The sequence below is a fragment of the Morone saxatilis genome, unplaced genomic scaffold, assembly GCF_004916995.1.
Source record: "Morone saxatilis isolate NCDOM2014 unplaced genomic scaffold, NCSU_SB_2.0 Contig21, whole genome shotgun sequence".
NCBI lineage: Eukaryota > Metazoa > Chordata > Actinopteri > Moronidae > Morone > Morone saxatilis.
Window position 1 is genome coordinate 13,822,644 of NW_023339774.1, and position 25,128 is coordinate 13,847,771.

Consider the following 25,128-nt stretch of genomic DNA (forward strand, 5'->3'; position numbering starts at 1 on the left):
ATATATATATGTAGCAATAGGTTTATGTGCCTGAAGGAGTATGATGTTTGTGTCATTATTGGCACTTGCACTTCTGATTAGGGGTAGTAGATGACGATTCAGTGTTGGTCCGCTTTTGAAGGGTTTTTCTACTTTTCTTCAACACCTCCTTGCTATGGTTCAGTCACTGTCTGTGGGTTACACACTTGCTTATCACAGTCACAAAGGATTATTGTATTGTGCCAAAATCTAAAAAAAGGTAATTCTCTGTTTGTCTCATTCTCTCGGCCTCCATGTCTTATTCTTCTTCTCTTTATTTGGCAACTCAATTTTTCTGAATTAGACAGACAACACATGGCATTCTGTGCATCAGTTCTTTCTGGCAGGCACTCAAAGCATTGACAAATGACTCCTTAATTCAGAGGAAAACAGAGGGTGGGGAAGGTGAGGCAGACAAAAATAATGGGTTGCCTCAGCTGTGAGGTGCATGCTAACTGGCTATCCTTCTGGATAGAGGGAATATTGAGTCCAAGATGAAAAAACAATCAATTCCAAGATACCTGTTGCAAGACGGTTTTGAAGGAGGAAAACTGGAAAAACAAATGCTAAAGAAAACTCTTAGTAAGACCATTGGAAAGTTTCTTAAAATGTTTTGCAACATATTAAATCATGGCACAGAGTCAGATAGTTTCTCACTATCAAATTAACAGGTGCCTAAAAACTGATCCATATAGGTTTCTAGAACGATAAAACAACCCATGCCATACATCACTCTACAAAGATACTTGAACTATTGTTTTAGAATTCGTAAATACCAAAATCAAAAACAGACTTAAATCCTGACAGTGTTTCTTTTCCAAATCATTAGCTTATCAAGATCATCTCTTTTGGCACTGTGACTCTGTTGCTTGACCCAGAAGCACATTGGTTGCATCTAAACACTGACTAATGTACTTGTTATTAATCTCCCTCTCTGCCTCTTGCTTTTCCAGATGATGAATGACCAGGCAACGCAGCCCAAAGTTAGAGCGCTGCTCCAGCATGATTACAGAGACCGTTATTGGTCTGCCCCTGCACTTGATTAATGCTCTTGTTCCAGCTTCCCACAAATATGCTGACTCTCATCAAGCACTTTTGTCATTGAATAGAGTGCATTTTCTTTAAGCTTGCTGTAATCACCGAAGAAAAATCTGGTGGGTGAAAGAAGCAGGTAAACCTTAGTGATAAAATAAAGATTGATACATCAATTGTTTGGTTTGAGTGTAGAGTTGTAAACATTTTTGATGGAGATTTGAAGTAGACGGAAGGGGTTGTATGTACCTATTTGTTTCCTGGTGTCAACTTCTTGCAGTTGCATTGGATAATTGTCAACGGCACATTTTGAGTTTACTTGATCATGGTGAGTGAGCTCATTAATCACCAGCATGGGATGTCAGTAGAAACTCAGGTTAAAGTGCCTGAATTATTGTTTATTGTGATATTCATGAGGTGTTTACACATTGACTTTGGTTAAAAAATAAGCAGCAGAAATGCAAGGCTAATATTAGATAAGATTCAATTTCAATCATTGCCAATAGGAGTCAGAAAACTAATTCTTAAAATATGACAGTGTGATAAAAAATAAATGTTGGGACAAGACAAAACATAGAGTTCAACAAGCTGAATTTCTTCTGTACATCTGTAAACAGAAACACCTTGCTTTTATAGTAAAAGTGCAAGGTAAGCGTAAATCGTAAGCATTATAATAATAGCTTGGAGATACAGTATATGCAATGGCTCCTTGTTTCTCAGCATGACCCAGACAACAAAAACGGCTCAGCCTGAATTCCAACACCGATGCAATTATTGATCAGTTAACCAGGGCAAACACAGCAAAGCATTACAACATATTTTATGCTTTGTATTCTGTACATCGTTCAGCTCTTAAATGTAAAGTGTGTGAATGTTTACTCTGAACAAAAGATACTGTCAAGGCAAGTCTTTACTGCAGGCTAATTCAGTCAGTCAATGGTTGGCTTTATGACCTTGCATTTACCACCTAAAGAAGTGCTTAAAGAGAAATTAAATTGATGAATGAATGACACATCATTTCAAATGTGGTATGTACAGAATGTATTAAATCTCGCAATTCTTAAATAATGCCTTTCATACAAGCTATAATAACTCAGAGCTAAGTGCTGAAGACTGCAAAAGCAGAAGCTCTGCCTTTTATTATTATGACCCATTTTATCCCTTTTATGTTTCTTGTATTTCAGTACGCCTAACAGTATAGTATGGACGTTCACTTGAATGAATATTCCTCTACAGTGACTAGCTTTATATGTCACAGACTTTATAGGCAAAGTAATTTAAGTGTAAATATAATGAGAATAAAGAGAGGAAATATTTGAGATATAGCTTGACGGCTTTATAATCACTTGTAGTGTAAAATTCGGCAGCATTTTAACTATTCTTTTATAGGTAAATGGTTGAACAAGCTATTCTTGGTAGCCTTTAAGCAAAGGTTAATACTGTATATCAAGAGGACATAACCAAGAAGGTCTGTAGTCAGAGTGAAATCAGGGAGGCACTTTGTTCTATTTTACACAGGTCTTACCCTCTAATGTACTGGTTCAGCTTATCAGAATGGACGCACCAAAAGTTCCCACAACAGGCTGTATTTTAAATCCTAAACCATAACTAATTTTCTTTCAGGGAATGAAAGAGACTACTTATCTGAGGCAACACTACCCATCTCGGCCAAATTTGTATAATCATAAGAAAAAAATATAAGTTTGTTCTTAATATGAGTGTTGTGATTCAATGTATATATACATTATAGGAACTTTACTTTGGCAATATGTGTACCCGATAACATACTGAGAGTGTAATTCTAAAACAGCTTTTTTAAAAGGTTTATAAAATAAGCCTAACCGATGTGAGGTTGGGTGATGTTAATATCAAGAGACAAAACATCTTCAGTGAAAAGCTGAGCTTAGTCAAGCTGACACTTACCTTGACATCACTTATCTTTTTCATATAGAATACATTTCATTGGGTTCTGTCAGTCAGCCAATGGGCAGAAGTGAAATGGGGATGCATCCATTTAAATGCCACAGCTACAGTGCATTTCACCACTTCCCGCATCAACATGTCTATCATGACTGACTGACTACATCAACGTCTGCATAAACACTTTGGGAGAGTGCATCAGCCAGAAACTCCATAAGGTCCCATGGGACTTTGTTCCACAAAAATGCTTTGGATAATGAGTTGTCTGCATTATTCATGACAAGCTGACAGATCCTCCTATGTTACAGGAACTAATTATTAACCAACTACAGAACATTAACTTATTATTCCAACTAAAGTGGGCTTTTAATCAGTCATAGAATGTGCATTTCCTCCTTCGTGTCTCCAAAGATCTTATTTATTTCCCAGAGTGATATTGTTTAAGAGTGATTCATCTTTCAGCAGTTCAACTCACAGACAAGAAAGATGGCTTTGTTTCTATCTATTACAATAGTTGCATGTAATATGTCATGTTGCTATAAAGTGTCAGATATGATATCTGAGTAGAAGTTAAACTTAATATCTCTAAGTGGAGCTCATCAGTGAGGCAGAACAAAAAGACTGCTGGTGTAATTTCAGGAAGTGACAACAGCTGACATGCTCGCCATTTTCACAAATAAGGCGCATCTTTCCACCACAGCTTAACTTGCTTTAACCCAAATGGAGCTCCTCTGCTGCAAAGAAAACAAAAGCTAAGTTCTTGTTCTCAGCTGAAGTGCTCAATTCGCACCTGGAGTTGTGATGTAACCCTGTAAGGTCTATTCATCATGCACCAACAGCGGCACTTGTCAAGAAAAGGAAAATACACAAAAGAAGTAATTGCTTTGAAATAATTGCTTTACCTCCTACCTAAATGGAGAAACTCTAATCTTTCATGATTTCAGTCATAATGTAGATACATGGCTGTAAACTCTAAAACACCTCTTCTAAAACTCTAAAACACCTCCTCAGTTTTGTAGCTCACCATCACTAATCACAATTTATTAATTAATGGCAAGGGGTGCAGAAATCCCATTTAGGTCAGATTTAGCAGATGTGTACAATTGCCTTGGGATTTCTTTGCTCCTGAGGCAATTTCATAAAGCCTGTGAGAAGTTTGGAATTTTGTGGCAGTGGATACAATTTTCCACAACAATTTATATGATACATATTAGACCTACAAATCCAATACTCTGTGATACTGCAATTCAGGCTTTCTGAATCACAAATTAGTTTATTGAATTTTCGGTATCAAAGACAGAGGACAGTTGGGTGCCGGGAAGATTCAGAGAAATATACCAGTCAGTTAAAGTGAACATGTTCTGCATTAATGTGTTTCAATAATTTAAAAACATTTTCATTGCAGCTTTTAACATGCTGGGGTGATGAAACACTTTGTGCGGTGTTATAATGTTGTCTACATTGTAAAAGTCAGCAGCCGAGGTACAGGACAATGATCAATCCCTCTGCTATGATTGTCTCCTGTTGGATCAGTCTGGGTGCTGACACTTGCTCTGCTCCAATCATTGAACAGGTGCAAGTACCTGATCAGGGCATAAAAAAGTACCTCAGCTATGTTTAGTGTGATTTCAATCAGAAGGGGTCAGCTGTAATCACTGCTAAAGTACCCTCAGTCCTGGGTACTTTCAAAGTGTGCATGTCATGGTCATTAAAGTATAGGGACATTTCCCCTGTGAATTAGCAGAAATACCTCAAATGGTATGTTTGTGCATGCTCGCTCGCCCTTTTCTGTGTGTGCGTTTACACAGTCGTCAGTGATGTGTCTATGTGAGGTGTCGTTTTCAAAGTTTGCAGAGAAAAGGGAAATTAATCAAGAGAACAGAAAATTAACGGATAAAGAAATACATTCATTCCCTTGAACGTGCTCACACTGAAGCTACTGACCAATGAACACTGGGATCAGTGATTCCATCTGGCAGTCACACCAGGTTCACAGCACTGATTCAAGCCACCATGCTTGAAAAAATCAATCAAACAAACAAAACCAAATAATTCCAATAAGGATAAAACGCACATAAACATTAAATCAGGGACAGGAGTTTGTTGCAGACTTTTGATTTTTCGTTAATCCAATACGAGGAACTTTCTTAAAGAAGTCTGAGTACCCCTGACCTAAAATAATTTCTCGGTTGACACAACAGACCAACAGTCAACCAAATTCAACAGCCGCTTGACCAACATGTTTCATTTTTAAAATCTTCATTGCCTCTGTCATCTTACCATTCATTCATTCAGTCATTAACCATTTGCAAACTGAAAAAGCTTTTTGTGTTTGGGCTCCTTAAAATCGTTCCTTGAAAATACCAGTAAACTTTAGAAGCACTTCAAATGATAGTTTTGCAGCACAGCTTGAAAGTTGCAGTAATGTGCTGTTGGAGTAGTTTTTCTTTTTTTCATCGTTGAGTCTCAATTTAAGGGAGCCTTGGAAATGTGATTCCTTGCCATTATGAAAATATTTTGCTTGAGGTAAGAGGTTTGTTTTCATGAAATGTCACTGTGATTAAGTATATATTTTTGCAAGCCATAATTTCTCAGAAGTACTCTAGTGGTTTCCAAATGTGGTTTGTTGTAACGGAGTCTGTACATGTGGTACAACATATGTACAACAGCCTTTCCATACAGCAAATAATTCAATCAGCAGTGAACAAGAAATGCATCACTGATTCAATGTGTGTTATGTGCAACCATGTGTGCTGATGATTATTGGTTAAAGATGGTGTGGATTTATCTGTGTGGTGAGTAAAACATTGGGTTGCAGTGATTCACAGGCACACACCTGTATCACAATACTATCCTTTACATTATGTGACAAGAAGTACATGTGTATGTTATGTAGCAACGGCGGGTAATTTGGTTTTCAAATGAAATATCACTTCTCAGGCGGGTGTCAGTTGGATTCCATAGATGGGTGATTGTTTTAATCTGCAGCTGATGCTCTGACATGTTTTGTGTTGTTCAGCTGCACTGATGCATGCCAGCACCTACTGGCTGGTTGGATGAGAAAAACACAAGTCTAATGTTGCCAATATTTTGTTATTGCACTGTGGGATTGGCAAATCCATAACCTTGTTGACACTATTTTCCTGTATGAATTTGTTTTTTTAGATCCCTATTAGCATAGCCCGAAAGTTAAGTTTGTGTAATGCTTTTCCTTGTCACTTTAGCCCTCTAAATCTGAGACCTCTAAAGGATCTATTGACCTGATTAAATGCTTAATGGGTATTTTGCCTTTTATTTTATTAGAGCTGTCTTATACTGTTTTAGTAATTCTATGAAGCATAGTAGGCAAATTACATTGAATGTTTTTGATACATTTACAGCAATATGCCTTTTTTTCCCATTTACATACAATACTCACATTTTGAATGCTTACCTGTAGTTTTAATGTCAAATAAACCAAATTACAGTTGCCAGCAAGAAGCATACTGCTGTATGGTGAATACAGCCAGTTACTGACAGTAGTAAGAAGGCAGCCATGACACAAAATAATGAAGTAGCACTGTGACATTCCTTAATGCCTATTATATAGTCATATTGGAATGTCATGTATAATGAACATCTGTGCTAAAGTCAGAATAGCTGCATCAACACTAATGCCAGTGTCATGGAAACAGCTCACAATTGAAGTAAAGACATATTAACAATTATTTGGGCTTATAGACTCCACGAAACAAAGGGGTTTTATTAACCATTCTTGTGTCACTCCAGCTGTAGGGCCAGGATTTAGAATTCCATAAACACTGATTTAACTGTTTTTGTTAGACTTTAAGTTTATATAGACTGGACACCAGAGAAACTTATGCACAATTTCTCTTACAACACAAGTGTGGAGCTCTAAGCTGAGTCAGACTGACCTGACCTCCCCTGGATCTTCAGTAACCAACACATCTGTCTTACAGCTGGCGATGGGGTTGATTGACAGTTCCACTGGTGGCACCACAAAGCTCTTGCTGACTGGCAGCCACAACCCTTGGCCCAGACTGTAGAATGATCTGTGTTGGAACAACCACAAGAAATAAATGTCAATCAATCAAACTACTCAACTACTATCATACACATATTGTACAGCTGTGTGCACATTCATAAGCATACAAAGATACTTTTGCAGTGATGAACACAATGAAAAGTGTAGGCTTAAAGCACATGCATGGGGAGGGCCCCACAGAAAGAATAATTGTAAACTCTGGCATATTGTACACTTTTATATGTTGAGGCTAATGGGCAGTACTAGTTATTCCTTGGTTAATGAGAAAGCAATGGTGTGATGTTGATTTGGGGAGAGTCTGGGACACAAATAGATGAGAGTCTCAGATATTTGGGTTCTTTGGGGTATGAAGACTGGCACAGTTATTTTACAGCAAAGGAAAGCTGTTTAGCCTACTAGTAAAAAGTTGCTGTGTGACAAGTAATTTAATTGGAATTTGCATGCAGTGAACCTATGGCACTGTTGGAAACAGAATTGGATTTAGAGAAATACATTAGCTGTGGTGTCCTGGCGTTTTAATTACTAATACCAAAAACAAAACAAACAAAAAAAAACAATTTCCCTCCCTTTCAAATGCAGATGGTGTAAAAAATCATTTATTTTTTTGCCAGAGATGTTTCTCTCAAGCGAAGATTAATATCCTCAGGAGGACCCCCTGCAGCGGGCCTAGACTTGTCGCTTGGGAATAACAGCACCTGGTAAGGCATTGCAAATAGCACAGAACATGGCTGTGCTTTGCATTATGTGCTTTTAATGTATCTCTGCAGGAGGCCAACAAAAATTTTCTAGAAACCTAGAAACAAAGCTTGTATGGCCTTCCTTGTCTAAAATCTTGGCATAAGATTCAATCAAACTCCTTCCTTGACTCCCACATAAACAATATTATAATGAGTATTTTTCCACCTTTGCATCATGTTAGTTTATTTACTTTGAAATATTACTGACATCCAACCTGTCAAACATGCATTTTTACAGTCTGTACATGACCTGATTACTGCGCTGCCAAACCTCAGCATTAAAAATGCTGCTGCCAGTGTATTAATTGGAGTCAGAGAATCTGAATGCACTGCACTTGTGACCTCCCTTCACTATCTACGAATTCAAACCCAACTGGACTTCAAAATGTTTATTATTAACATTTAAATTATTGCATTCAATCCATTGCATTTCCATCCAACCATTCTTTGTGTAACCCTCATGCCTTCACATCACAGGAAGCTTATTTTCTCATTTTTCCTAGCATCAAGAAAAAAGTGAGAGGCAGCACTGGTTTTCTACAAAGCTCCCCATCTGTGAAACCAATCCCTGTTACTATTAAGCTTCTCTTTAGGACCGGCCGACTCTAACACTGTCCAGCTGAAGAGCTATGCATCCTTTTCTCCTATCCTCCCTTACACAGCACTGATACACAAACCTTCCAAAGGGAACTCAGTAAGTGTTTCTACTTGGTTGCTGCATCTTTACTCACTTTCTCTGCTATCTGTATGAGTGTGGACATGGCTGAAAGTATTTGTGGTCTACAGCTGTGTGTGTGTGTGTGTGTGTGTCATTCCGTCTTTATTCTCTCTCAAACTCCGACACAGTGATTCGACCAAGCAGTAGATTTGGTTGCTTCCTTTGTATGGGTTTGTGCCGGCGCCATCCGAGTAGTGCTTTTAACTGGCAGTGGAGAGCTGGAAGATGGAATGTGTTTTTGTGCAGAACAAAGAATGTGGATTTAGTACCTAATTTCTTAGAGTGGACTTGCGCCGAGTAGCTAACTCTGCAAGGTCAGTGTGAAGAGGAGCAAGATTACTGTGAAAAAGAACTCTTCCTACCTATACCGGGGGCTAGTGAGCATCAAGGTTATCCTTTAATTCACTTAGGATATACAGCAAATAAAACTGAATAGAGTGAATGACCATGTCAACTTTTGAAACGTGTGTAGTCAAAAAGGGTATATGTTTATGGATACCATATTACTGTTATCAGTGTTTGGGGTTTCAAGGCATTGTGTACATTACTGTTTAACTTGCGATAATTACATAATTACTATTCTAGTGAAAACTGTGCTTTCTAAATCCTGCACCCACTATATTTTGTTTATTTTGTTTTTATGTTGTTCTGTCTGAAAAGTGCATGTAACGCAATAGGTCAGGCCGACATGGACTATTTAAAGGTACAAGATGAAAATAGAAATGTATAAAAACATAAAAAAATTGTTGGGTTATTATTGTGAAACCTTTTAAATAGAACAGCTGTGTGATACTGAATGAGTCCTTTGTGCCTTGTAGTTCTTGGAAAATGTCAGACACAATGACCCCATCAAGAATGAGAAGTGTAACAAAAATGGCAGTAAAAGCATTTGAAAGGAGTCCATCCAGCACTGCCCCTTGGGCTATTTCTCCACATAAGAGCCCATGGGTGAGACTTCGCCCCAGTGCGAGGTGTATTTGTGTGTCCATCCAACTATGGCTATGTGTATCTGCCGGCTGCTCATCTGTATGCTCCGTCACACACATGCACACACACACACAAACACATGCCAAGAAAGCCACCATCATTCCACTGTGTGTCCACAGAGTCACAGATGGCCAGCAGAAGTCATGCACTCAGGAGATACACCAGAAGTGAAGGACTCACCTGAAGATCCTCTCTGGGGCCTGCTCTCCTGTAACTAGGTCATAGCCTTTCTCCAAGTTAGCATACGGCCAGGGACTTGAGGACAGAGAGAAGGGAACACCAAATCAAAGAGAGAAATATAAGAAAATCTCTATTAGAAAATAATGTCATGTTCAACGTCATAATTCCAGCTGAGTCTATGTAAAATGAGTAAAAATCTAAGATTATCTAAGTCATAATGATTTTTTTCATTGATAAAGATGTAGCAATTGTGCAGTTTAAATAATCCATGAACATATAATACAATGTACCAATCAAACAACTGAAATACAAGGTCAAAGCTAACATCACTTTATCAAACGTTGTGTTTTCATATGGATAAGATTACACTCTGTCAGCTGTTACCCCTACAAAACTATTAATGGAAATTTGATATATGACTGGACTGAATCCAGCAGGTGACAGGTGGAGCTGAATAACAATGTGGGACCTTTTAATTGAAGCAATGATTGTGCAAGCCAGCTAATAGTCAAACAAGGTCAGAGTCAGAGAGAGGGCTCATTTGACTTACTTTTTATCCCTATAAAGTCAATTTCTACTATTTGCCTTTCTTCTTCGGTGTTGCTCTCTATTAATCTGTCTCTTTATCTCCCCCTCTTTCACTCTCTGGCCTTCCTCTGCTGTTTTGTTTCATTACATACTTTAACTTCCCTCCTACCTTTTCCTTCATATACTTCTAATTGAGTCTACTTCCAAAAGTTAAAAGACCGTATAGGTACGTTTGCATGTTTTAGCCCATTAACTGCACATTGCTTATATTTAACATAACTGGTGCACACTTTTGAAGTCATACAGTAAGTTATTAGATTGATTTCCTACCTTGCTTTCTATTCATTGTAATATTCTGAAGATCAACTTGCACAGACTTGAAACTCGCTTCGGATAGCTAATCCATCACAGCGACTTCACCTTTATTTTATGTAAAGTTAATACTGTGCGCTAATGCAGTAGGGAGTAGGGACTGCGAAACCAGCAGTGAGGTCACTTAAGTACAAGTGAGTTTTCCGATATGAGTGGATAGAGCAGACAGGGCTTACCCTTCGTTTCGACCCCAGTCGCTGCGCACGCAGAGGTGTTTATGGACAGGATCGGGGGAATAACCCTCATGACAGCTGCATTCTCCTGCAACAGAGAGAACAAGAAGGGGCACAGTGGCATATATTTATTTATCCTCAGTAGCTGAATAAATTACCATGTAAGTGACCCTTTCCTGCTTATTCATTAGAGACGTATCAAATAAACAGTTGCCATGCCACCTAATTTTCCAGCTAATTCCCTCCAGCAAACCAAACTGGAGTACATTTACAGTGAAAGCAGTACCATTAGCTGGGCTATTTCCTGAAATCTTTTACAAAACGTAATAGCAATCATTCTCTTGGGTTGTTTGTTGCCAAGCTATCAGAGTGAAATGGCACGTTTCCACTATTGATTTTTAGTTTCTTTTTTTGATTCCCAGAATACTTATAAATGAAGTCAAAGTTAAGGAAATGTTAGATTAATGCTTTAAACATTATGACTGCATAAATTTTAACAACAGAGCTCTGAGGTCACCATCAATCAGCACACAAATAAGAAACAAACATTTGCTAATTTGCACACTCACTGCACTCCCTGGAGTCCAGTGACACGGTTCTGTTTTTCCTGTCTGGCTAGAATGTGATAAACAGTGACTGGGTTTCTGTTTGCTTCCAGTATCACTATAAGTCTGTATCATCCTCACTAAGGTATTTTTGTTCTTTTCAGTTTTGTGTCTCAGCACAAGATCTCTGCTCAGTTCTCCACACTTGGCTGGAGAGCTCCCCACTGCAGAACAAGCAGAGACATTCAGATGGCAGCACAGCAGCTTTGTTTTGGTACAGGATGCTGCCAGTCGTGCACCTTTCTTGTTAATGGTGCTGCTGCCTCATGAGCTAGCCATTAAGTTTAAAACAACCCGTTGCTTATGTGCAACATGCAAGTCAATGGACAGCAATGTCATAATACATCATTTGACTGGTTATTAACAGTACCTTGTGGGTAGTTGCTGGAAATGTCATGTATTTCTTCCTCATATGAATCAAGTGAAGGAACTTTTAAATAGTAGATTTTACTCCTATATCTATACGGTAGAATGGAACAATACTTGGAACAATTACTGTTAAAAATAATACAGTAATAAAAATACTAAAATAAAATGGGTAAGCACTGACACATGTTATGGTTTTGAGTTTTCTGCTTTGCTGTAGCTCCGTTTACTGAACATATCTTTGCTGACTCTAAAAAAAAAAGTATGTTTATGTGATCCTCACGTAAAACAGAAATACCCCAGCTAACATCCAATAATAACTCACCTTTGCTGTATCTGTACAGACAATAATTGTGTTATCCATGCTGTTAGGTGACTGCTACTCAAATAACAAAAAAAACAATGACTACGTATTTGGTTTGTTTTATGTGGGCCAGTTTCGTAAACTGCCTTATAGTGTCATATATGGTGGATAAAATATTAAGAATGCACTGCATGTGTACGGCTGTCTAAATGCATTCGTAAGATCTGAAGTCATTGATAGCTTTACCAACTTTTCTATTAGCAGTGTTTCTAAAATAAATGCTACTGACTGCTTTCTGTTGACCTATATGGAGGCATTGCAATGGAAAAACAAGTAATGGCCACCCAGACAACACCATTCACATTTTATCATCTAGTGTTTAATAATTTACTGGTTGAGTTTAAAGCCTTAAGACTCACTCATGGAGGGATGCACTACCAGGATTCAGTCAGAGAGAGGCAACAAATGTTTTTATTTGCTTGTGGTTATTTCATGTGCCCTTGCTAAATGAAGAGTAAGATATCTTGAAATGGCTGCACTTTAAAATGTATAAACATCAACAACATTTAAATAGCCATTACAAATAAAAGATGTATGAAGAGTATAGAGATTGAAGGACACTAGTTTCAGCCAGAATTTATTTATATATATATATATATATATATATATATAATTTGATCAAATAACTTTTATTTTCTTTCTGTCCAAAACAAGTTATTTATTTGAATCAAAGACTAATAGTAACAATAGTAACCCATGCCAACTTCCCTTGTTTTAAAAAAAAGCCATTGCACCAGTATGGTTAAGATTTGGTTAGACTTGGTTAGGGGTAGGGAAAGATAATATTTTGGGTTAAAATGACTACAATAATAACCACTTGGTTAAGGTTAGGGAATGACCATAGGTTAAATAATTCCTCCTTATACTTTAACTTGCTGTTGCTTTTCTTGGGAAGACAGTCTCCTTTGTTTTTCTACTCCCAGGCACACTAATGTTGCAAACACATAAGCACACTGTCCCCCACCTCCCCGTTGGTACTGGTTAAATACACATTTAACCTAGTTATAGCTAGTTATATTGAATTATTCCTGACTGCCACAGGCATTGCTTAGTAAAATCAATCTTGCACATGTGCAGTCAGGTCGCATGTACCCAGTTACATGCTGGAGAGATAGAGGGGGAATTACAACACCCCCCGCCCCTTTTTTCTTCTTCTCTTTCCCTTTTTGGTCCGTCAGAGGCTGGAATTGGCATTTTCATTAGTTGTTAGTGGTTAGGCTAACAATAGTGTTTTTTTCTTCTTACATTTGCAATAAGGAAGGATTTACATAGCAAACTCTGATATGTTGGTTAAAATGCCTGACTGCACCTCTGATTAATTGGAGAGGAGAGGTGGGAACAGGCTGCATCCAAGAGCACCACTGACAAGATTGTGCCTGCTGCTGACAACTGTTATACTCAGCTTGTGCTTGGTTCAAGAACAAACATCTAATAGGACATGGCCAACATTCTTTTTTTGGATTTCATACACGCCAAAGAAAAAGCAAATCAATACCTAAATTACCAGTGATTCTTTGCTGAATGAACTGCAAGCAAAGCAAGTCTGAAATAAAGTGGCAGTGACAGAGCTGAATGCTACACTTGCATTCTGTCATGTAATGCATTCCACTGATTCCCAAAACACCTGTTTGTATTTTGACATATTACTGGATGTTAAACAAACCAGTTTAGCAGACCAAAATTAAGTAAAGCTAAGACTGTGTAATCATATCATAGAGTGCAATACGATGACCATATTTTATATAGTCCTCACTGTTTAACATATAAATGTATCCATAACAACATAATTATAGGCTTTTTTTACCTTATTCAGCTTAACTTAAACAACTGAGTTTAGAAAACATGTAGTTTATGTTTAGACCAGCCTATTACTCATTGCCTATAGGCCTACCCAAGGGTGATGTAGCAAAAAGGAGTATACATCAAAAGATATTTGCGAGCAAATCAATCAAATACTGTTTCAAGTCTAGATTTTTCATAGATACCACATATATGTACTATTCTGATTCAATCAGTATTCTAACTGCAGATATACAGATGATTTATTACAACTGAGCCCGTCAACATTTGAGTAGTAGGTCATCTTAGTAAAAATAAGTGTATAGATGTTTTCCTTTGAGTTGTGTCTTCACTTTAAAGTGTTTTGAATGAGAGATATTGTGTCTTAATATAACAGCATTAAACAATATTTTTGTCGATAGTTATTTTAATGGGAAGGAAAGGGTGGAAATTGGAAACAGTGAACTGGAAGCTTTAGTTTTAGCTTTGATCACAAGTAGAAAGCAAACCTGTCCCCTCATCTTTTATCTTGGCTCCTGTGATGTTGAAATAGTGTCAAAAGGTCAACTTACCTATTTCTGATAATGTACCATTCTATACCCCAATATTGACAGTCCTATGCAACGTTGCAAAATACAACTGGCCTCTTGTCTCTACAGTGACAGATTGCCTTAATCACCTGAATAAGATATACGAAAAGCTGGTCTTGTGAGGACTGTCCACATAATGTAATCAACAATAAAAAGATTGGCGAATGTATTCAATGGTGGAAAAGAGTTATCACACTCCAAATAAGTGTGGATAATTGATCTAGATATATACATACATAAGAACACAAAGCAGTCTATCTGTACAGTCAGAAGAGGTACATGTATTGCATAGCCATATTTGTGTAGGCCTGGAGGCTGCAGAGGGACACATTCTTTCTACCCTGTTTCAGATGAGGTGCACCAGCCTAGAAGCACAGTTTGCATGAGACAAACCTTGCAAGTAATCAGTGAAATACAGCTCTTTCCCTTATGCAAATGTGTTTAAGGGAGGATAAAGCAATTAACAGGAAGAGATATGTCTGGTTGATTACATATTACGCTGGATAAACTAACCTTTAGACAACTTGTACAAATCAGTTTTGTGTGGCAGATTCTCTGTTTCTAAAGACCTTGTTCAGATATAGTGCAGTCAGGAAGGTTGTGGTTGAGAAGAGAAACTTGAATTGACTGTAACTATTCTTTAGAAAGCTCAATGACAGACACAAGGTGAGTGTACCTCAAGAAACCGTGAAGAGGAGGAATTAGATAATAAAAAACGGATTCTTAAGAAGATAAAGCCAACACTAAAAACACCACACAAGGAGGGGACGGGGGAGTTCTGATTGTGTGGTCATTAAACTTGAACCTCACTGAGCTGCTAATGCACTATGGCAACTGCACTACTTTCACATTTACAGTGTGCATTTGGCTGGAGTTAACTTGGGATTCTAGGGAGACATCAGCCATATCAGTGCCCTCCATCTGCTATGTTATGAGTTTGGACCGTCTGCTGATGTGGTGGCTCATTATTTTCTTTGTGCTTTTCTCTCATTCTATTTTTAAATGATTTTAGGAGTCCATGCAATTGTTCCAACTGTATTCATTTTGCTTACTTTTTGTCATAATGATGGATGACAATAAGTAAAGGATGCTCAAATAATCTGATTATTTTATTGATGAAAATGTGTACACAGTAAGTACTCCTGTGATGCAGACTTAAAATAAACATCATCTTTCAATTTCTAATAACTGAATAATTAATAAAATTGTTGCTTAATTGCCTTAAGCAATTAGGGACCCAAAAGAGGAAAACTTTAAATTGAAGGTGATGACTTAAGAGGATCTACATGAACCTCCTAGGACGCTGAGATCAACAAAGTCACTGTACCTGATCCTTACTCTTTCTATGGAGTTATCCTCTGTACTTCTAATACGGAAATGTGTGGAAACTGAGAACCAATTGAACCTGGCAGAAGCTGTACAGCAATGGTGGCCTTTATTGCTATTCTCTCGTCTTTGAAATGCCTCCTATAGTATAACACAATATAACCTCAAAACCAGAAATACAAATAGCAACAAACTAATTAGATGTAGTTTGTTGTTTTTATAGCTGCAGTATGACTAGAGTTACTATACTAGCATAGACCTGTACACTTGGTGGAAGTTGTCAAGCAGCCTGATATTCTGACTCTACCGTACTCTACTGTGTACTCAGTGGTGCCAAAAGTCACGGTTAACTGATTAGAACGTCTTGTCGGCCTAATTTAGAGCTAATCACCTGTGATTGGAAATGGTCATTTGATGACAACAATTATCTAAATGTGCTCACCTAGTCCCTTTCCTGTTACATACCAGCTAGGTTTTTACACAGACACACAACCTGATACTGCACACGGGGATAGTACCATCCAGTATAAACACCAATTTTAGACTGCCAGTACAATTCGTCATCATTGTGTCCTCATTCTGCACCTCTTTCCTTTGCTCTCTCACTTTAAACACCCTTCTGTTCTAAATTAAGAGTCAACAATGTAGGCATTTCAAGTGGCAATCACTTGAGACCACAAATCATTTCTCTTCACTCTTCCACCTGTATAACCAACCTCATGTTACAAATAATGTCTTTCATTATAAGGTTTTCTAGTATCTCGCTGTGACCATGTTGATGATTTTCACATTTCAAGGTTCATGGTATGAGGACATAAAAGATGTATTGTTGTCTTGATGCAAATGTATGCATGTTCCAAAATTACCAGGAAGACCAAAGACCTTGCAGAATGGCTTGGTAGATTCAACATGAGAACACTCATGGCAGTATGTGTGTGTATTTGTGCAAATGCAAGCACTGTATGGGTTAAATGGAAGGATAAAGCAAGGCTATATGTTAACACCCCAGCAGTTTCAGTTCCAATTAGGGGAGGTTGGAGGAGCCAGGGGGACATAATTTCAAAGGAGGAAAACAAAAGCAGCTATACAGAGGTTCACAGGTCTTTATGAGGTCAGTTAGGATGATAGATGGAAAGGTGCTGACAGCAATCTATTCTTCCTTAGTAGGGCGTATAACTATATGAGATAGGACAGATTGAATTATAATGTAATAACTCATAATAATAAAGTGTTAACTCGACTCATCACGTTACAGTTATAATCACGTGGTACATAGTCATGATATTATATGTAAAATAATGCATTACATTTATGGGTGCATTGTATTTGGACATTTTATTACAGTATATAATACTGCAGTATGAGGCTGTTACTTTATCAGTTGTAACAAAAGACAGCCCCATAGCCCGAGTCCAATTATTGCCGTCTAGATCCCAAGCAGCTATCAGGCAGTAGAGCTGCATCATGCCATTCATCCACAAACCTTTACGCTAGCAGTTGAGTCCGTAAGTGAAGGTGAAGGCAGAGAGGACTGATTATCCAGGCACAATGACTGGTAGTTAACAGTGACAGTCAACCAGCATGACATTGAAGCATGGGAGGAAGGCGCATGATAGAGATGATGTGAGATAACTTGGTGAAACGATGCTTGCTTGTGATCATACGGCACGTGTGACTGCTTGTGTATTGTATCTTGCACAGGATCAGGGAAAACGGATGAATGCAAATTGTTCAAATGTCTAAAAGTGTGGATTTAATTTTCCCCATGAAATGTAGGCGTGTTTATAATTAAACTGATTAAACTGATAGGAGATACAACTTGTTAATGTCATTATAGTGCCCCAGTTGTAGTATCAAAAAAAGACACTGCTAGACAGCAATGTCTGCTACTTGTAGAGACAATTTAAGTACAGCAGTAGGCCTTCTGTATTCTGTAACAGAAGAACTTTATTTTAGAATTTATGTCCAAAAATCTAGAGCAAACAAATGTCACCATGTCCTAGGCCAGCTTTTATTGGAATGATGCAAACCCACTGGAATTAGGAGTGCTGAAAATATTGCAGCACCCTCATACACAGGTGGATGAGGTATGCTACATTTGTATTTTTATGTTTTGTAGTGGTGAACCTCCCTGTCACCTGCAATACCTTAAAATCAGTTTTCTTATATTATTATAAGTGGCAAACAGCAGAAAAAAAATTTACTTCTCTATCTATTCCCAACAAAGATTTGGTTGATTATGCAACACTGATTTAATTATCTTTTTAAACCTCCAACCTCCTAAACAAATCTCTCGTAAGTCCACATGACAATCAATGCAGTGAATGTATGGTATGAACTTACAGGGCACAGGGTGATGATTACTTTGCAGCACCGGTATGTACATTAGCTTTCTGTGTTGACCATTTTTACACTGGGTAAACTGAACATCTCACAATTGTCAATTCAACAAAAAATGGGGTTGTCCAACAGCATGCAATCCCATATCCCACCAGCCATTTACAGTTAAATACCACCAGTCCACATGTATGCATCTTAAGTAGCTTTTTTGTGTTTTCCATGTTCAAACAAGACTTAACCAAACAGATGTTTTCCCATCACTTGTCAGTAGGTAAATTGAGCACTTTTACATTGCAAAGCATGTTCTAAAGTCTCAGTGCAGTTGCTGCTTACTTTTCTATGTAATTTAACCTTTAACATTTCACAAGCAGTGGTTTTTTACCCTATTGTTGGAGTTACAATAAATGTCCCTGGATGAAAGAGTTTGTTTCAGGTGTGCTGTCCTCACACAGCACTGCTTTGTGTGAGTGTGTGTATAATTGTGCTATCACACATGGTAGAGGACATTGATGGAAATAAAAAAGCTCTTTTGAAGAACACCTTTAATTTTGATCCTGGATGGATGTGGTTGCCCTGAAGAAATAATCTTGCTGCTTAAAAGGATAGATGAAAAGAGAAATAAATGGAGAGAGACAAGGAGACTGGGGGAGACACAAGTACTAATAAAGTGAGAATGTTGAATGTACTGGGGTCTGGATGAATAAATGACTCCAAAATTGAATTACAACCATTACTGATCTCACAATGCATAAACGTGCAGTGACTGATGCAAGCGCACACGTGTCTGCACGCATTAAAAATCCACAATCACATACGTGATTCCATCTCCATCTTTGGCATCTTCATGTGTACGGACTGAGTTGAGTGTTTGGAGCTCTAATACATTATGCATCAGCCCTCAACATGCCCTTGACCAGGGTGACATAAATTTCACATACATTACCAGATGTAATCCATTCTAATGAGCTTAGACTTTATCTAGTTGGGCACGAAATACACAAGGGAGTTACGGCACTCAAGAGAAGATAAATATCATCATGATGCACGCTTAACTTTTGTTGGTAGAGTTTTAATGTCAGCACAAAAATCCGCAAAATTGTGTGAGCCGGTTGTGTACATACTGCAGTGGAGGCTGGTGATTATTTACCTGGATGGGAAACAGGCACTGAGGGCTTCTGCTTACACACTAACAATGTTGTTTACTAGCTTGGTACACTAAGCTACAACTCCAACTACTGAAGACTATATGTTCAACAACTGAATAAGAAAAGTAAACACAGTCCATCCAAAAGCTTAGTTTGTCTATTCAATCAGAGTGTATTTTTTCTCACCAAGCCGACAAATCATCTATAAAATAAAACAACCGCAAATTAAGATTATTGGCAAATGTACATTCGTTTGTGTTTTTCTTGCCTCAGCTTAAAGGCCATTTGCTTCTATGATAGAGCAATGACAATATGCAATGGTGGACACAAGAAGTTTGGCCTACTAATACTGTGGTATTGATGTCCTCTTTTTGGTCACTTTGCTGCCATTTTCCTGGACCAGTGGAACTCGCAATGGGTAATGTTAGACCAAATTAAAATAGTATATTTCTTAAAAGAGTGAATAGAGTAGGTAAAAGTCTTTTCTTCTCTGATAATAAGCAACAATTATTAATAGCGTACAACACAGGGACAGGCTGCCTTGTGTGGGCTCTTTGTGTGGCAACTGAGCCAATCACTCATGAATCCCACTGTTCCACTGGCTTTAGTGATTCATTTTTGAAATTAATTTAAGACTATATAATGTCACTTGAAGTAATATCAAAGGGTGCTCATTTCAAATATTTAATAATAATTAATTCAGTTTGCTGACTCTGAAATAAGCTTTGTGGCTGGTGGCACAAACTAAACAAATCTGAATCCATGCAAGTATTTAGTGTTTTTATTACTACATGACAATAATCATACTTGAATCACCGTTGCATCCCTGCCATATTACCATACGTTAGGTGTAAAAAGCAGTTCCACCAGGCTCCTCCAACATGTTATTTTTCAGATCAGAAATACTGAAAGACATTCAAGAAGGTAACCCTGAAGCAAAAAGAGCTGTCCTTGTTTCCTCCTTATTCTGGGTATTGCAGCCCTTTCAATTACCACAACATAAAAGAGGTTCAAATTCCTGTACTTTCTTCTAATTTCAACATATTCAATACATCTTAAAAAATAGTTCCTTTCTAACCAGTATAAAGAATTTCAAGTTGACTCAATGTCATGATTTAGCTGCTGCTGCCAGAATGTCATTGATAATTCGTTCTCAATTGACTTACCCAGTTAAAGAAAGGTAAAATAAAAAAATAAAAAATTGTAGGCTTCATATTTTTGTTCAAACATTTGCCAATTATATTAAGTAATTATCTGTTAATGCACCTGTAATTCTTAGCCATAGTTAACATAAAGCTGATTTTGAATGATCTATAGAGCTTTTATGACCTATACAATGTATAGTTTCATGATTACCATAAGGACCAAATTGACGTACCAGGTGTTGTGTTATAACAGTCAAATACCATAGGAATCAGCATTATATCAGCATGACTGTGTAACTGTGAAACCTTAATGCCCCCTGTGTTATACTCTTTACCCTTTTCTTCCACTGAAAACAGAGTAAAGAATAATATGTTGTAATTTTTATTATTCGCCCAACTAATAGATCCCGGTGTGTATTTGTGTGTCTGCATGTTTGTTTGAACCAACCTGTGTCCTGATCGCAAATCTGCTCACAGGGCTCAGTGGCCCTCTGGCCGCAGTAGTCCCGGATCCACTGTGTGGACGAATTGGTCTGATAGTAGAGGGTTAGCTTGGCTGGGTTCAGCCAATTGGAAACATCCAGGAAGCTGCCCATGCTCACCACAAAACTACTTCCTGAAAAAAGAAAACAAAAGACAAAATTATTTTGCTTGTAAAAAAAAAACAAAAAAACAATATGAAGGTAGAAGGTAGATATAAAGGTATAAGGTTGATTGTTTGGTATTTTTAAAACCTCCTTTGGCTGGTTCTATTGCCAAATCAATTGGAAAGGAGATAATTCTTTTGTTTTCATTGTAATTTCAATTCCCCTCCTGACCAGGCTGAATTTAAATGAGAAAATTAAGACCTATAATGTGTGTATTGATGGGATTTCCTTGGTAATTGCAGTAGAGGGGCTAAAGGAGTTTCACGAGTCAGTCAGTAAATGCTATGCTCATTGAAGCTGACTTACCTTTCTTTCTTACTGCTCCCAGACCAATCGTTAAACTCTGATCATTGAACAAGATTATCCCTAATTGATGCCAATGACTTTTACTTCCAAAGGGAGCTGTGAGGAGATTGCGCTTTAGCCCTCTGGTGAACACAAAGATTCTAATACAGCTATATTGTGTGTATATCACTGTGTCATGAAAAGTAAATTTGTGGAAGCATTTGCACTAAATATACATTTCTGTGTCAAAGTGAATTTAACATATATATATACACACACATATATATATATAACAGGCTAGGAAATGAAGATAGCAATTGTGAGATTAAAAAGGATTCACACATTTATTCTGTTTTATGATATGCAACCCAGTGATGGTGGTCTTCAGGCTGGTTTTTAAAAAAAAGGATTAGTGCAGATGGAAAAGCTTTACCAGTAGCCAGCAATCAAATCTGAGTCACAGGAAAAGTTACAGGGCCAATGCCTTGCAGTAAAATACACAGCTCAGACGAAAAATACCCCACAAAGAATCCTTCGGACTTACACTGTACAAATGATAAAGCAAAGATACCCAAGCTTCATCTATTATTTTAGAAATAGAATACACCATTTGCTTACTCCTACACACATGAAGTCACCAGCTGCTTCTTTTCATTTGCACCAGGACAGCCTGACCCACACAAAGCCTTACAAAAATGCATGCGTGTTATTTTATGACTACCTAAACTAGCATGTTGCTCTTAAGTAAACATTGCATTGCTTGTAGCCATTATTCTGCTGTATGGACTGAAGTTGAAGTGCATCTACCTCAGATAGTGAAGTTATATGTGAATGGTCTATGGAAATGGCTCTGTGTGGTTTAATATGTGAGCAACATAATCTCTTGTTTCATTGTTCCTGAAATTAAAAACATAAAATACCTCCCCGGTTGAGGTGATTCAAGATATTGTGCTATAAATGACTGGATGTTTTCATGCTACTACATACAATAGTCATCAATTCATCCATCTATAGTTTAGATTTATAAAATAAGTAAATATCGACCAGTCTATTAGAGCAAGGGCTGTTTTTGCTGCTCTTAAACAGGAAATATGCAGTACCAAACAAAATGCCAGACATATTATAATACATACAGATCCAGAAGGGACACCTCCCTAAAAGCATCTCTCAGGTCAGGCTGACCAAAGGTGAGCATAACAGGGCCATTCCCTGTAGCACTGCAGTTTAGTGAACACAGCTGCCAGCAGCCCTCATTTGCTGAGAGAGAGAGAAATCTAATGGCTTCAGCTCACGCAGTAAGGAGGCAATTGTTAGATTATGGGTTGGTTTATAAGAGACCTGTGAAGAAACCCCTCCTGAGAAGTAAGATTGCTGCCAATTTTGCCATGCACTTTGTGAGTTGAGTGCAAAAGACTGGGAAAACATTATTTTGTTAGATTAATCCCATTTCAACTGTTTTGCGAACAGAGGTGGGATAGGAAGCATCTTACATCCGTGTCATCATGGTGACAGTGATAATCAAAGAAACTGTGCATACCTAGCAGTCCTTGAATGTACATTATTGTGGTGTATTTTTTGTTATCTTTACACTGTACGGTAATAGCAATTGATGTTAGACACATGGGTAAATTGCGAATATTATTCATTTTTATGTCCTAATAAATGATGCATTTGTCTATTTGCTAAAGTTTATTGCTACCTTTGGACTGTGATTTTAATTAAGTTATTTATAACCCCCCTCCAAGCATCTTTTCTGTCACGCTACAAAAAGCTCTCCATCCTAGGCTTAATATTAAAGACATATCTGTGAAAGAAATCCAATGATTCACTTCACACTTTGGAGTGCTAAAATGAGAATATCTTCAGAATTAATAATAAAATAAAATGACATGCGTATTAATCTCATTAACCTCCGAGAGATATATTTAGTTCCACCCATATTTGATTTAGCAAGGGGTCTGTCTTGATGTTGACTAAAATGTCCTGCTACTCTGTGCCATGTCTCCAGTTCTTCCATCTACCTACCTACATATTAGCTTTTGTGTTGTTTGTTTACCATCTCCTGTCATGTCTCACCTGTCTACTAGTCACCCTAGCTGAGTTTACTGTACACTGATACCTGGCCTCATCACTTGTATGCTGGCCTTTCCATCCCTCATTACTTACCAAGTATATAGAGAATAGCTTATAGAGGGCAGCTAACATGTCTTGTGTCACGTCATATATGTTGGTTTGTAGCCACACTGTAGCATTATAATCCTTTTTCCTGCCTTCCTGTTCCTGTCCTGACCTAACTTACATTTATACGTGGCTTGCCAGTTTGGATTTGCTTTGTTTGTTTATCTGTTGGATTTGTTTGTTTGTTTGCTTTGACTGCCTGCCTGCTGCCGGCTGTATGCCTGCCAGACCAATGGCTTAAGCCGCCTTTTATCACATCTGCTCTGCCTCAGGTGTCTGTTTTTCTGAGGCCAATTCCAGTATACACAAGTTTGCACTGTAGGAGGAACAAAGAACTAAAAGTCAAAAGCCCTGCTTATAGCTCCTTCAGGGTGCACTGTTCATTCACCCCACGATAAATAAATGTTGTATGAAACACATAAGATGCAGATTATTTTCTGGTCTTAGAGCTTTACCTGCAGCGGTGCTAGAATAAAAGGTTTTCCCTGAAGGTGGCACTGAAAGAAAGGCTGTCGAGTCATCAAAATTTAAATTATCTGGTTCTCTCATGATATCCCTGAAAAATGCGATTGCACTTAAACCATTAGTTTTTTATATCATACACAAAATTTTGAGAATTGAGCATCAGGTCAGAGGTCAGCTCAAGGAGCACCCAAACTTTTAACTATAGTGGAAATTCTGCCTCGTTAGTAGTAAAACAAAGATCAGGAGGTCGCCAAGATCGATAAATAATCATTCTGGGACTGCCCATATCCATATTACATTTCACAGTAGCTGATGAGCAGTATTTTTTACAATGGACTACAAGGACAGTGTAAAAAGATGTATTTTTACGCTGCAGGTGGTCGATACTGTCTGAAAACAGCAGGAAAAAATATAACAAGTTTAGCACTGTCAAAGTGGTATTAAAGGGCCTAAAAGAATTAGGAAATATTAATTGTACAACTGTCAATGGCCTGTCATCAGAGCTGCACTATACTGTGACAGAAATAAAGATGGAAAAGTTAGATGTTAATAAAATGCAAATTCCTTACCTAAGAGAAAATTCAATGTATATATCTAATGATGATGTGTACCAAGTGGTAGGCGGAACGGAGGTACCTAACAATAGTCCCAGTCCCAAAACTTCAAAAGACATTAAAAGCTTATGTCTTTTACAGTATTGGCTTTCATGATTTTCAGGTGTTCATCTTAAGTGTAGCTAAACAATACACGGTAGAAGTGGAAGTTTTATGTACTGTTCCATTTCTATTGTGTGTCCATGTGCACACAAATTGTGGGTGTGTGGGTGGACTAGAAATGAGGCCCCAGCGGCAAGAGCACCTGATCAACTGATATGTGAATGCAGAGCTTTCAGAGATATGGCAATCATTAGTTAAATTGCTTCAGCTCCTCACTCCCTCTTACTTCACTTAACTCCTTGAACATTTTCCATATTGGCCTCTCTTACCTCCCAGTGAGGTTTATTCTGAGGTATCTTGCCAATACACAGAACCAATTTACAATTATCCCATAGCCAACAAGGAATTTAAAACAGACTCAGTGGGACAACTCTTGAAGCAGTTGCCTGGGCAGCCATGCTGATCTTGAATTTACTTTTATTTTGCAAATATTTTGTTTACATGCTAATGTGTGGACAGTAAATACA

The 25,128-nt window shown here is 37.8% G+C and overlaps 1 protein-coding gene across 1 annotated transcript in view; it reads right to left on the reverse strand.

Moving 5' to 3' along the window:
* LOC118332891 (astrotactin-2-like) overlaps positions 1–25,128 on the reverse strand; it is a 252,036-nt gene that overhangs the window by 114,081 nt on the left and 112,827 nt on the right. The window contains exons 6-9 of the mRNA XM_035668325.1: positions 20,819–20,986; positions 10,714–10,798; positions 9,638–9,712; positions 6,885–7,022 (exon numbers count right to left, since the gene is read on the reverse strand). Coding sequence (XP_035524218.1) covers positions 6,885–7,022; positions 9,638–9,712; positions 10,714–10,798; positions 20,819–20,986 — 466 coding nt within the window. The remainder of the gene's footprint in view (positions 1–6,884; positions 7,023–9,637; positions 9,713–10,713; positions 10,799–20,818; positions 20,987–25,128) is intronic.